The sequence below is a fragment of the Rhinopithecus roxellana genome, chromosome 12 (assembly GCF_007565055.1).
Source record: "Rhinopithecus roxellana isolate Shanxi Qingling chromosome 12, ASM756505v1, whole genome shotgun sequence".
NCBI lineage: Eukaryota > Metazoa > Chordata > Mammalia > Primates > Cercopithecidae > Rhinopithecus > Rhinopithecus roxellana.
Window position 1 is genome coordinate 116284273 of NC_044560.1, and position 13116 is coordinate 116297388.

The 13116-nt window shown below is 46.5% G+C and overlaps 1 protein-coding gene across 1 annotated transcript; it reads right to left on the reverse strand.

The window, feature by feature from the left end:
* Nucleotides 1-4470: 4470 nt before the first annotated feature.
* FPR1 (formyl peptide receptor 1) lies at nucleotides 4471-11589 on the reverse strand. The gene is made up of 2 exons (XM_010376548.2): nucleotides 11480-11589; nucleotides 4471-5706 (listed from the first exon to the last, which is right to left on the reverse strand). Exon 2 carries the CDS (start codon nucleotides 5693-5695, stop codon nucleotides 4637-4639), a length of 1059 nt encoding a protein of 352 aa, XP_010374850.1. The 5' UTR covers nucleotides 5696-5706; nucleotides 11480-11589; the 3' UTR covers nucleotides 4471-4636.
* Nucleotides 11590-13116: the final 1527 nt, after the last annotated feature.

Below are 13116 nucleotides of genomic sequence, written 5' to 3' on the forward strand. Positions count from 1 at the left end.
TCTTGTAAGGTACATATGATCGAGCAGATCACTTGGGGAGCAGTTCCTCTCCCCTAACCCCAGGTGCAGGGATTTCAGAGTAATGCCTATTAAATGACCCCCCTACCTCTGTTGCTTAACAAAAGGAGGTGCAAGGGGGAAAAAAGACTATGAGGATGGGAGAGGGTGGGTCATACAAGAAGTGTCACGTCACTGTGGTTGCAGAGGACAGAGAAAACAACCCTGTCTCCAGCAGGTGGAAATCATCATAATGTTGATGGTGGCCATGATGTATATGTTTTTCTTTTATTTTACTTTGAGACATGGTATTGCTCTTACTGCCCAGGCTAGAGTTCATTGGCACGATCATGACTTACTGCAGCCTCGACCTCCCAGGCCCAGCCTCGATCCTCCTGCCTCAGCCTCCTGAGTAGCTGGGACTACAAGTGTGCACCACCAATCCTGACTGATTTTTGTGTTTTTTATTTTATTTCTGTAGAGACACGACTTCACCATGTTGCCCAGGCTGGTCTGGAACTCCTGGGCTCAAGTGATCTGCCTGCTTTGGCCCGAAGTGTTGGGGTTACAGGCGTGAGCCACTGTGCCTGGCCAGCCATGATACAGATGCTCAGCTCTGTGCTTCCTGTCTCATCTACATGAGCTCCAACCCAAAGATTCCCTCAGGTAGCTATTACTGCTCCCATGTTAAAGAAGAGAAAATTGACATTCAAAGAGGGAAATGACTTGTCTGAGGTCACACAAATAGTGACAGCTGGGATCTGAACATGACTACACTGTGATGTGCCGGTAAATGTTTAACAACTGGCTCTCCAAGGGGAAAAATGTATGTCTGTGTATAAACACATATGTTTACAATAAATTTTGTAATTGTACTGATTATAAAGGATATGTACCACACACTTTACAAAGAATAATAATATAATCTAAAATTCTCTTTATTGTAAATACCACACAATTATAACTTCAGGGTGACTTGCTATTTCTTGCAAAATCCAGTACCAGTTTTTATTTTATTTGTTAGTTTTTATTTTTGGGGGGCTGGAGTCTCGCTCTGTTGCCCAGGCAACTTGTTAGGATAGTCTCTATTCCTCGTGTCTAAATTCTACAAGAGGGATTTTTCCCCCATAGAGGTAGCATTCAGGGTGAGCTGGATATTGTTAGGATTTGGGAGCCAACAGGGGCTATCATTTATTCTTGTTCTTTGACCACATCATAGGCCATTGCCTCTTCTCTGTTTGCTGGTTCATGCAAGACCAGGAGCTCCCCCAGTAAGTGACCTGAAGGGTCATACCCATCCCCCGCAAGCCATGTCTCTCCCCATTCTCTTGCTCAGCCTCAGTCACAGGAACCACCCTGTGGTTGATTCATCCTGATGATTATTATAGGTAGCTTAGGAATGGATGGTTGAGTTGTGAGTTGTAGAAACTCAGTCAAACTGGCTTCAGTTAAACCTGCTTGCTGGAAGAACACAAGGGAATTTAAAGGAAGCCAACTGCAGACAGTGTGTCTAGACCTTAGAGGAACCAGAACATTATCTGGTAGCTTCTCTCCCCCCCACCCTTGCAATCTGGGGCTTCATCATCTCTCACTTCTTCTCTCTTCAAATCCTCTGCTCCGTTCTCTCTCTGGGACTCTTTCTAGCAAATGATCCAGCCGGAGGGTGTTCTGGAGATTCTGCAAATTTGCAGTTGGTGTCAGAAGCCAGGGTGGTCTCATACGAAGGCGGTGCCCTCTAACTTTGTAGCAGGGTCCTATTTTACTGCACCCTCCTTCTGGGACTCAATTTCTCCATGTGTCAACATAGGAAGAACTCGCTGACTTCCTGGAGTTGGTGACCTAAGGGGTTCCTGGATTTGCAAGTATCCTGGTTAATTATAAAAGAGGTACAGAAGCAAAAAGTTTAGTTAAACCATCCTTTATTGAAGCCTTTTGTATGCAGGGGGAAGGCAAGGATAACACAATGCCCTCCAGAAGCTCTGGGGTCAGTGGCATAGATTAAATAAATGCATTGGATGCTGATGAGTAAGGCTTGTTGAGCTTCATGGGGGGTGTGCAGAAAAAACCATCATGGGAGTCCAGCGATGAGCTAGATTCCCAAGGACCACATCATGTCATCAAAACTCAGGAATCTCCCCTCGCACTGGAATGAAATCAGCCCTCATCACCCAGCTCCTCACCCAAAGACAGGTTCTGCTGTAGGTTAACTTTGGATGCTGCAGGCCACTCCTTCATCTCTCTTCTTTCCATTCATTCTCTCTCCTTTTCTCTTCTGTTTCTTGTTTATAATAAAATGATGGCTGGGCACGGTGGCTCATGCCTGTAATCCCAACACTCTGGGAGGCTGAGGCGGGCAGATCATCTGAGGTAGGGAGTTTGAGACCACCCTGACCAACATGGAGAAACTCTGTGTCTACTAAAAGTACAAAATGAGTCAGGTGTGATGCATGCCTGTAATCTCAGCTACTCTGGAGGCTGAGGCAGGTGAATCGCTTGAACCCTGTAGGTAGAGGTTGCAGGGAGCCGAGATCACGCCATTGCACTCTAACCTGGGCAACAAGAGTGAAACTCTGTCTCAAAATAAAATAAAATAAAATAAAATGATGATGTCTGTAATGGTAATTAAATGATTGCTTCAAGAGCTGGCAACAGAAATCTTCTTGATGGGGTGCTGTGGCTCACACCTGTAGTCCCAGCACTTTGGGAGGCCGAGGTGGGCGGATCACAAGGTCAGGAGTTCAAAACCAGCCTGGCCAATATGGCAAAACCCCATCTCTACTAAAAATACAAAAAATTTAGCTGGGCGTGGTGGTGTGTGCCTGTAGTTCCAGCTACCCTGGAGGCTGAGGCAGGAGAATCGCTTGAACCCGGGAGGCAGAGGTTGCAGTGAGCTGAGATCATGCCACTGCACTCCAGCCTGGGTGACAGAGTGAGACTCTGTCTCAAAAAAAAAAAAAGATCTGGCACCAGAAATCTTCTTAAGGAGGATGCTATTATTGATAAATGACTTGAGTTGGGAAAGGAGACCTGAGGGATAGAGTCAGAGTCAAGGGTAGGATGGCTAAATTTCTCTGCATTTAAAAAAAAAAAAAAAAAAGCAGAAATCTGAAGGTGAGGAGATAGGAGGGAGGATGGACTTTTATTTTTTTTTAGTTTTTTATTTTTATTTTTATTTTTATTTTGAGACGGAGTCTCGCTCTGTCACCCAGGCTGGAGTGCAGTGGCCAGATCTCAGCTCACTGCAAGCTCCGCCTCCCGGGTTCACGCCATTCTCCTGCCTCAGCCTCCCGAGTAGCTGGGACTACAGGCGCCGCCACCTCGCCCGGCTAGTTTTTTGTATTTTTAGTAGAGACGGGGTTTCACCATGTTAGCCAGGATGGTCTCAATCTCCTGACCTCGTGATGAGGGTGGACTTTTAAAAGGATGTCTTAAGTTCAGCGGAAAGCTTTCATGTTTGTCTGTTGCTGGCCAGTTGCCTACTCTCACATTGCCAGGCTTCTTTCTGTAAAGTGTGTTTCATATTTAAATACCTTGTACAGGTAGCTTTTCAGGAAATTGAGGGAAATGTCTGAGTTCCTCTCTGGGTTAATTTCATTCAGGGCAGCAACCACTAGACATTGTGTGAATTGGACTAACTCAGTTGAAGCAAGACTTAGAGCCACAAGTAAAAACACAGGCTCTGGGGGCCCTCCCTTGTGGGGAGGACAATCTGTTTCCCAAAATTTATGATGTAAAAGATTGGGCAATCAGGTAGACCTCAAGGGGATGAGGGGTCTTCAGCTGACATCTCCATAACTTTATATTTTTACTGAGTTGTTGACCAATAAAGGCTGAGGACTTTATATAAAGTATCTTTTTTTTTTTTTTTTTTTTTTTTTTGAGCCAGAGTCTCACTCTGTCACCCAGGCTGGAGTGCAGTGGTGTTTTCTTGGCTCACTACAGCCTCTGCCTTCCGGGTTCAGGTGATTTTCCTGCCTCAGTCTCCTGAATAGCTGGGATTACAGGAGCCTGCCACTACACCCAGCTAATTTTTGTATTTTTAGTAGAGACAGGGTTTCACCATGTTGGCCAGGCTGTTCTCAAACTCCTGACCTCTGGTGATCTGCCTGCTTCGGCCTCCCAAAGTGCTGGGATGACAGGCGTGAGCCACCGGACTTGGCATATATAAAGTATTTTCTTGTGTGTCTTGCCTGATTTGAGCCATACTGTTTCACACTTCTCCCTTCTCCTTCATTTACCTAGGATGACTACATGATTTATTTTTCATAGCAGGGCACTTTTCAGAATGGAAGTGGACACTTCTCATCATTATGCCAGAATGAGAGTATCATTCACTACTCATAATTCAGGACTAATCATAATGGGTATATTCGGGTTCGTTTCAGGCAAACTAGGATGCAGATGACAGCTTCTTCCTACCATTTCCCATCCTGACCACCCGAGGCTGAGGTCCAAAATCAAAAAAGAAGTCAATAATAAACTCATATCTGTTTATTCTCCCGAAATCAGGGGACATAAAGGCTTTTTTTTCTGATGAGTGGGTAACCCTAAAATAAGCAGGAAATGCCTGTGGCTCAGCCTAACCCAAGGTGAGACAAAGCTGGAGCTGGGAGCTCGAAAGTGTCCCCCAGCTCCCTCGTCACTTCGCCTGTAACTCCACCTCTGCAGAAGGTAAAGTAGAATTGGTAGCTGGGTCACTGGTTTGGGCTGAGTCCTCGGTTAGGGCCCTCTCCAGACTGGCGGGCAGGGAGTGGATCAGCCTCTCCCGGAAGTCCTGGCCCATGAAGACATAGAGCATCGGGTTGAGGCAGCTGTTGAAGAAGGCCAGGGCACTTGTCACATCCACTGCAATTCTAAGTTCTTTGGACAGGCCTTGTGATGTGTTATGGAGTCTGACTGTGGCTATGAAGGCCACCACCTGATATGGGAACCAGCAGAGAAAAAAGGCAGCTACGACAAAGGAGAGGACCCGCAAGGGACGACTGGACTTAATTAAGCCCTGCTTGTGGATCTTGGTGGCAATAAGCCCATAACTGACGACGACGATGGTCATGGGCGCGCTGAAGCCAATGATGAACCGGATGATGCCTCTCACCATCAACATGGCAATGGCCACCTTCATCTTCTCTACAGGGTCTTCGGTCCAGGGTGAAAAGTCAAAAGTGCAGTCTACTGTCCCTGGCCTGAGTGTACTAGGTACTGTAGTCACACGAATGATAACTGGCAATGTGAGGAGCAGAGCCATCACCCAGGGTCCGATGATCACCTTCTTGGCCAGGCTCACGGTGCGGTGGTTCTGGGTCCAGACTGGATGCAGGACACAAATACAGCGGTCCAGAGCAATGAGGGCGATCAGGAAGACACTTCCAAACAAGTTGATATCCACTATGCTAAAGATGAATTTGCACAGGAACCAACCGAAAGGCCAATGTCCTCTCATGACCTTCCTGATCACTAAGAATGGCAAAGTGGAGGTGAAACAGAAGTCAGCCACAGCCAGGTTCAGGTAACTGATGGTGGTGACTGTGTGTGTCATCCGGAATCCAGCCACCCAGATCACAAGTCCGTTGCCCAGGACCCCGAGGACAAAGGTGACTGCAAATACCAGATAAGTGAAGATATCCAGGAAGAGATAGCCAGCAGGTACAGCAGGTGGCCCTCCAGAGATGTTTATGGGGTGAGAGGAATTTGTCTCCATTTTGTCCAGTCCTGAAATAGTGCAGTCATGGTCATTCCTCAGTTATGAACCTCCTCACCATTTCCCCACCCCCTCATTTCTGCCCCTGCCAGTTTTCCCACTGATAGCTTTCTCACCTTCCCCTAGAGCTCCCACAACAGCTGGAACATCCTCACCACTGTCCCTTACACATGTCCACATCTATACATTGGCAATCTTTTATTGTACCTGTTAGGCAAGATTACATCTTTTTCTTTCTTTCTTTCTTTCTTTCTTTCTTTCTTTCTTTCTTTCTTTCTTTCTTTCTTTCTTTCTTTCTTTCTTTCTTTCTTCCTTCCTTCCTTCCTTCCTTCCTTCCTTCCTTCCTTCCTTCCCTCCTTCCTTCCTTTCTTGCTTTCTCTCTCTCTTTCTTTCTTTTTCTTTTTCTTTTTTTTTTTTTTTTGGTGACGGACTATTACTCTGTCACCCAGGCTGGAGTGCAGTGGCATGATCTGTCACTGCAACCTCTGCCTCCTGGGTTCAAGCGATTCTCCTGCCTCAGTGTCCCGAGTAGCTGGGACTACAGGTGTGCACCACCCCACACCCGGCTAATTTTTGTATATTTAGTAGAAGTGGGGTTTTGCCATGTTGGCCAGGCTGGTCTTGAACTGCCGACCTCAGGTGATCCACCTGCCACAGCCTCCTAAAGTGCCGGGATTATAGACCTGAGCCACCGTGTGTGGCCAAGATTGCATCTTATGAGACATCCTCATAATTGCTAACATGCGAGCCCCTACCAGGGAGATTAAATGGCTAAGGAAATAGGATCCTTGACCTCCAAGAGGAGAATATGGGGCCAAAGATGTATAGAGAAAACATGTATTCAAACAAAAATGTTCATAGAGACACTCCTCACTGTAGCCAAAAGGTAGAAACAACCCAGATGTCCATCAGTAGATGAATGGATAAACAAAATGTGGTTTATCCATCCAATGGAATATTATTCAGCCATAAGAAAGAATGCAGCACTGATATACGCTACAATGTGGATGAACCTTGAAAACATGACACTAAACAAAAGAGGGCTGGATGTGGTGGCTCACGCCTGTCATCCCAGAGCTTTGGGAAGCTGAGGTAGGAGGATTGTTCGAGCTCAGGAGTTCATGATCAATCTGAGCCACATAGCAAGATCCTCATCTCTACCAAAAAAAAATTAAATTAAATTAAATTAAATTAAATTAGCTGGATATGGTGGCACATACCTGTAGTCCTAGCTACTCAAGAGGGTGAGATGGGAGGCTCACTTGAGCTCAGGAATTCAAGGTTAACAGTATGCTATGATTGAGCCACTGCACTCCAGCCTGGGCAACAAAGCGAGACCCTGTCTCTAAAATGAAAGAAAAAAGAAAGGAAGGAAAGAAGGAAGGAAGGAGAGAAGGAAAGAAAACACCACAAGTCACATATTGTATGAATCCACTTGCATGAAATATCCAGAGTAGCCAAACTCACAGAGACCGAATGCAGATTAGTGATTTCCAGGGACTAGGGAAAGTAGGAAGTGGGGAATTATTGCTTAATGCTTATGCAGTTTTGGTTTGGTGTGATAAAAAAGTTCTGGAGCTAGATAATGGTTATGGTTGCAACACACTGTAAATGTACTTAATGCCATTGAATTGTACATTTAAATGATTAACTTTTTGTTGTTGTTTGAGATGCGGTCTCGTTCTGTCACCTAGGCTGGAGTGCAGTGGTGCAATCTTGGCTCACTGCAACCTCTGCCTCCCGTGTTTAAGTGATTCTCCTGCCTCAGCCTCCTGAGTAGCTGGAATTACAGGCACTTGCCACCATGCCTGGTTAATTTTTATGTTTTTGTAGAGATGGGGTTTCACCATGTTGGTCAGCCTGGTCTCAAACTCCTTGACCTCAGGTGATCTGCCCGCCTCGGCGTGCCAAAGTGCTGAGATTATAGGAGTGAGCCACTGTGCCCAGTCTAAAATGGTTAACTTTTTGTTATGTGTATTTTACCATCAATTTAATAAAGAAAAAATAACAGTGCATGATATCAGAAAATCAGTGGGTGACAGCTACAGTGACCTAGTGTCACACAAACGTGGACTAAGGCTTTCTCTCACCCATGACTCTGCATAAGAACTATAAGATATGCAACTTCTTGGCCGGGCCCAGTGGCTCACTCCTGTAATCCCAATACTTTGGGAGTCCGAGGCGGGCAGATCACGAGGTCAGCAGTTCGAGACCAGCCTGGCCAACATGGTGAAGCCCCATCTCTACTAAAAATACAAAAATTAGCCAGGCATGGCGGCGGGCACTTGTAGTCCCAGCTACTCCGGAGGCTGAGGCAGGAGAATTGCTTGAACCTGGGAGGTGGAGGTTGCAGTGAGCAGAGATTGCGCCATTGAACTCTAGCCTGGGTGACACAACGAGACTCCATTTCAAAAAAAGATATGCAATTTCTCCACTCCAAATTCTGCTCCCTCTCTCTCTTTAAGGTCATGAAATCTCCCTTTCCTCTCTCATCGTGGGAGGCAAGGCATAGTATTTGGTTAGTTTTCCAGGATAGGCCAAATGGATCCATGAATGATAATAAACGATGGATAATCAAGTATTATATCCAGTGGATTCTGTGCTACAAGAAGTCAGAACAACAGACTCCGTTTCCACTCTTGTCTCTGCGGTTACCTTGGCCAGATGGATGGGAGGTGCTACTCCATCCGTTGGATGGGCTCAGCACTCTTGGGGATGCAGAAGACCGTGATAGAAATGATAGTCCAAATATGTATTGGGTATGACATTTCATTAGATCAGGTATGCAAAGTGCATGTCAGGTTCTTGCCAAGAGCTGGTCTTCTCTTTTTTTTTTTTTTTTTTTTTTTTTTTAGATGGAGTCTCTCTCTATCACCCAGGCTGGAGTCAGTGGCATGATCTCATCTCACTGCAACCTCTGCCTCCCAGGTTCAAGCGATTCTCCTGTCTCAGCCTCCTGAGTAGCTGGGATTACAGGTGCATGCCACCATGCTTGGCTAATTTTTTTTGTTTGTTTTTGTTTTTGTTTTTTTTTGTTTTGAGACGGAGTCTCGCTCTGCCGCCCAGGCTGGAGTGCTGTGGCCAGATCTCAGCTCACTGCAAGCTCCGCCTCCCGGGTTCACGCCATTCTCCTGCCTCAGCCTCCCAAGTAGCTGGGACTACAGGCGCCGCCACCTCGCCCGGCTAATTTTTTTGTATTTTTAGTAGAGACGGGGTTTCACCATGTTCGCCAGGATGGTCTCAATCTCCTGACCTCGTGATCCGCCCGTCTCGGCCTCCCAAAGTGCTGGGATTACAGGCTTGAGCCACCGCGCCCGGCCGGCTAATTTTTTTTTAATTGTATTTTAGTAGACATGGGGTTTCATCATGTTGCCCAGGCTGGTCTTGAACTCCTGAACTCAGGCAGTCCACCTGCCTCAGCCTCCCAAAGTGCTAGGATTACAGGTGTGAGCCACTGTGCCTGGCCTGATCTTCTCTTCTAATGCTTGCGACAGCCTTCCTCAAAAGTGTTACTATAAGGATGACTTTCTTTATGGACCCATTTTGCAGATGAGGAAAGTGAGGCTTAGAGCATTTCAGTTAATTCCTTAAAGTCACCCAACAGCCCAGGCTGTCAAATTCCAGCAAAAGTCTCTTTCTGCCTCTGTCCTGCCATGCTACCGGCACAGAAGAGCTGTCTAATACTCTAGTCACTCACCACAGGTGGTTTTTAAGCACGTGAAATGTGGCTAGTCCAATTGGAGATGGGCTGCAGGAATAACATACCCATCAGATTTCAAAGGCTTAGTATGAAAAAAATATTGTGACCATCTCATGAATAGTTTTTATATTGACTACATGTTAAAATGATAATAATTTGGCTATGTAAGTTTATGTTAGATATTTTTTAATTAAGGTCACTTGTTTCTCTCCATCTTTTTAAACTGCCTACTTGACACTTTGAAATTACGTATTTGGCTCACATTTCTAATGAACTTTGATACTCTACAATCTCAGAAATAACTCAGAGATGTCTCCCTCCCCTACCACCCATCCAACCACCAAAATACCCTGAGGACTGTTTGTCTTTAAGAATCTCTAAGGCAACCAGTTCAGAAGATTGTTGCAATGAATGAGGAAGATTCTGCAATAATGAGCCGGAACATACCAGAGAGGAAAACCTGTGCAATTTTGTCCAATTATGGTTCAAGGGAGAAATCCTGTGATTTGCAATGAACACAGACCATGGCGGCCGCCGTCGATGAAGCACTTTATACTTGGCAATCATTGTACCACATCCTCAACTTTCTTGCCTCTGATCTCAACAAGCACAGCATTGATTACACATCACCATCACTGTGTGACAGAAGAGGAAACTAGGAGCTTGATGAGAAATGACCAGCCAATGTGTGCAAATTCATGAGAGGGCAGGGCTGTATTCTGTCGCTGGGTCCCACGCACCATGCAGAACCAGTGTCTTCATGTGGAGACTCATCACTGATCTGAAAGGTGACTGCTTCTGTATCACACTCATTTCCCCACGGCCCATCATAATCATTAGGGCTCTTTTGCTTTCTCCTGAAAGCTTCAAACCAAACATCCTTTCCCACCCCGACTCATGCCCTCAAGCTGATGCTCTTGCCTCTTCCTCCACCAGATTCTCCTCCTGCCGGCTCCTGCATCACTGTTCTCTGCCTTCACCTCAGTGACCAGAAAACAACTGTTCCCATCCAAGAATGACCCTCTACTGGTCCCGCAAAACTCATCCCCGCGTTTACTCAAGAACTTCCTGTTTTGTTTTTCTAAGACCACCAGAGCGGGTACAAAAGAACCAGCGACTAGGCAAGGGTAGGAGCAAAACTGCAAGTTTATTTTGGTCACCTAGCTTCAAGGGAAGAAGGTGGGTAGGGAGAGGTCTGTTGGCCCCCGACAAAAGGGGCCCCAAGAGTCACCCGTACAGCTCTCAGAGGGAGTTCCAACAGTTCCGACCGCAGTGGGGAACCGACCGTAGTGGGGAAGCTGGGAAGTCCCCGCGTGGCGATCCTCCTGAGCGGCTTTTCTAGGAGTGGGAGGGCAATAGGCGGGGCACGGGCGTGTCCCAGGGCGTTCCGCAGGTGCGACCAGGTAAATCTTGGTCTCTTCAGATTGACATCACCTGGTGCATGCCTAGTTGGTCTGCACCTTCCCGGGTCGCAGGCTGGACTTTCGCGCGCGCGGGAAAAGTTGGGGGGGATGAAGAACCCGGAAGTGCGCCATCTTGCCTCCGTTCATCCAAACACTTCCCTCCTTTGCTTATCCCCTGTCTCCCCGCAACATCATACTGTCTCTATATTCCATTATTCCCATCAGGACCCCAATAAAGTCTAAAGCCTATTTGTTTATTTATTTATTGGAGATGGAGTCTCACTCTGTCACCCAGGCTGGAGTGCAGTGGGGCAATCTGAGCTCACTGCAACCTCCGCCTCCCATATTCAAGCAATTCTCCTGCCTCAGCCTCCCAAGTAGCTTGAATTACAGACGCCCACCATCACACTGTGCTAATTTTTGTATTTTTAATAGAGGTAAGGTTTCAACATGTTGGCCAGGCTGGTCTTGAACCCCTGACCTCAAGTTGTCCACCTGTCTTGGCCTCCCAAAGTGCTGGAATTACAGGCATGAGTCACCATGCCTGGCCTGTCTAGAACCTCTTTAAAAAAATTATTCTTCAACTCCACATCCTTCTTCAACCAAAGAGTCTATTGTGTTCACCAGTGTATTAAGTGTGTCTATGCCAAGCAATCCAGTCCCCCAGAATTTGTTTCTTACCCGGACTGTCCACCAGCTGTGGTTTTGCTCTGGGTAGTTCTAGGTCTGGGTCTTCTGGGGAGAGTGACTCAGGCTCTAATGATCTCAGCAAAACATACACCAAGGAACAGGAGGAGGGGTAAAGGAACTGAAATCAGCTGGGTAAGAGGAAATAGGAAATCAGAACTTCTGATGACCCCAAGAGTATGTCAATATACTGTCTGTTTTAATGGCATTAGGACAGTGGGCTGAGTCTGTTTAGAAACTCATGTACCTGACTGTATTTCTCAAACTCAGTCCCTGTGGGATGCAGAGGTTCAATGCTCTCAACATCAAGGGCCAAGAAATCCAGGTGTCCAGGCCCCTGCTCCCTCCAAGGGTCAAGGTAAAGAAAGGAGCAAGTACTGTGGTGAGAGGAATCAGAGGGAAGCAATGAAAGGCAGAGAAGAAATCGTGAGGGATGGAGACCGGAAACACAGACAGAGGTAAGGGAGGCAGGGAAGTTGAGACAGTTGGCAGGACAGCGTGTCCACACCCATGCACACCATCAGGATTAACCCCATAATTCTCTGATCTCGTGGAAGCTCTTTTCATTGATTTTCATCTCAGTGACAGCCCCCAAATCCACACAGTTACCTTGGTGCAACGGTTCTGAAGAAAATGGCCACAATATTCTTGGACACTCCCTCCACTAAGAGGAAGGCAAGCATATTCTATCCCCTCTGCCCTGGAACCTGGGTAGGATTGGGACTCCTTTGACTGAAGAATGTGGTAGAAATGACTCCACATAGCTTTCAAGGCTAGGTCAAGAAAGGCTAGGAAGCATCTTCCAGTTCTCCTGGGACACGTGTTCTGGAGGAAGACAGCCATTGTGTAGGGACTCTGATTCCCCTGAGACCACCATGCTGGAGAAGCTGCCTGCAGGCACTTGGGGCAATCCCAGCCTAGTTCAGCATTTGAGTCATTCCAACTCAGGCGTCTGACATGTGAATGAAGGAGCTCCAGATGACTTCAGTACCCAGTCTTCTAGTCACCCCCAAACTTTTGAGTTTTGGGTGGCAGAGACAAGCATCTCCTCTGTGCCTTATCCTAATTCCCAACCCACATAATCCATGAACATGATGAAATGGTTGTTTTACATGCTATGATTTGGGTGGTTATACAGCAATCATGAATTATGAATGTGGGGTGGGCTTCATAAAGACCCTTCATGCTTCCTCATTCTCCAGAGCCATTTGGTCTCCAAGCACAGTCTACCAAGCCTGGAAATCGCTCCCTAAACTACCCCTCCTCTCTAGCACACTACTCCAGCACAGGCAACTATTCAACAAGTTCACCTTGGTCTCTGGCAACTTCTTACCCTTTAAGATCTCTGCCTCCAACTGGGAACATTCTCAGAGCCATCCCTTTGCAGGAGGACTCTAGAACAATGTTTTTTGGAAGCATACATCTGACTAGTCACTCTCCTCTTTTCACAAGCTTTTCGTGTTCTTAAAGAGAAATTCCAAGTTCTTTTTGTAGCATTCAAGACCATCCAAGAAATTGCCTCTGCCACTCTCTGCATACTTAATGCTTATTGCTGTCTCCCTCATCATCTATGCTCCGGTAACCAACAGTAACCTGCTTTTTTGTGACCCCTTTCCTGGGTGCTTTTACTC

Excerpts from the sequence above, each read along its gene's own strand:
- FPR1 (XM_010376548.2), bottom strand. The coding sequence starts at position 5,695 with ATGGAGACAAATTCCTCTCACCCCATAAACATCTCTGGAGGGCCACCT.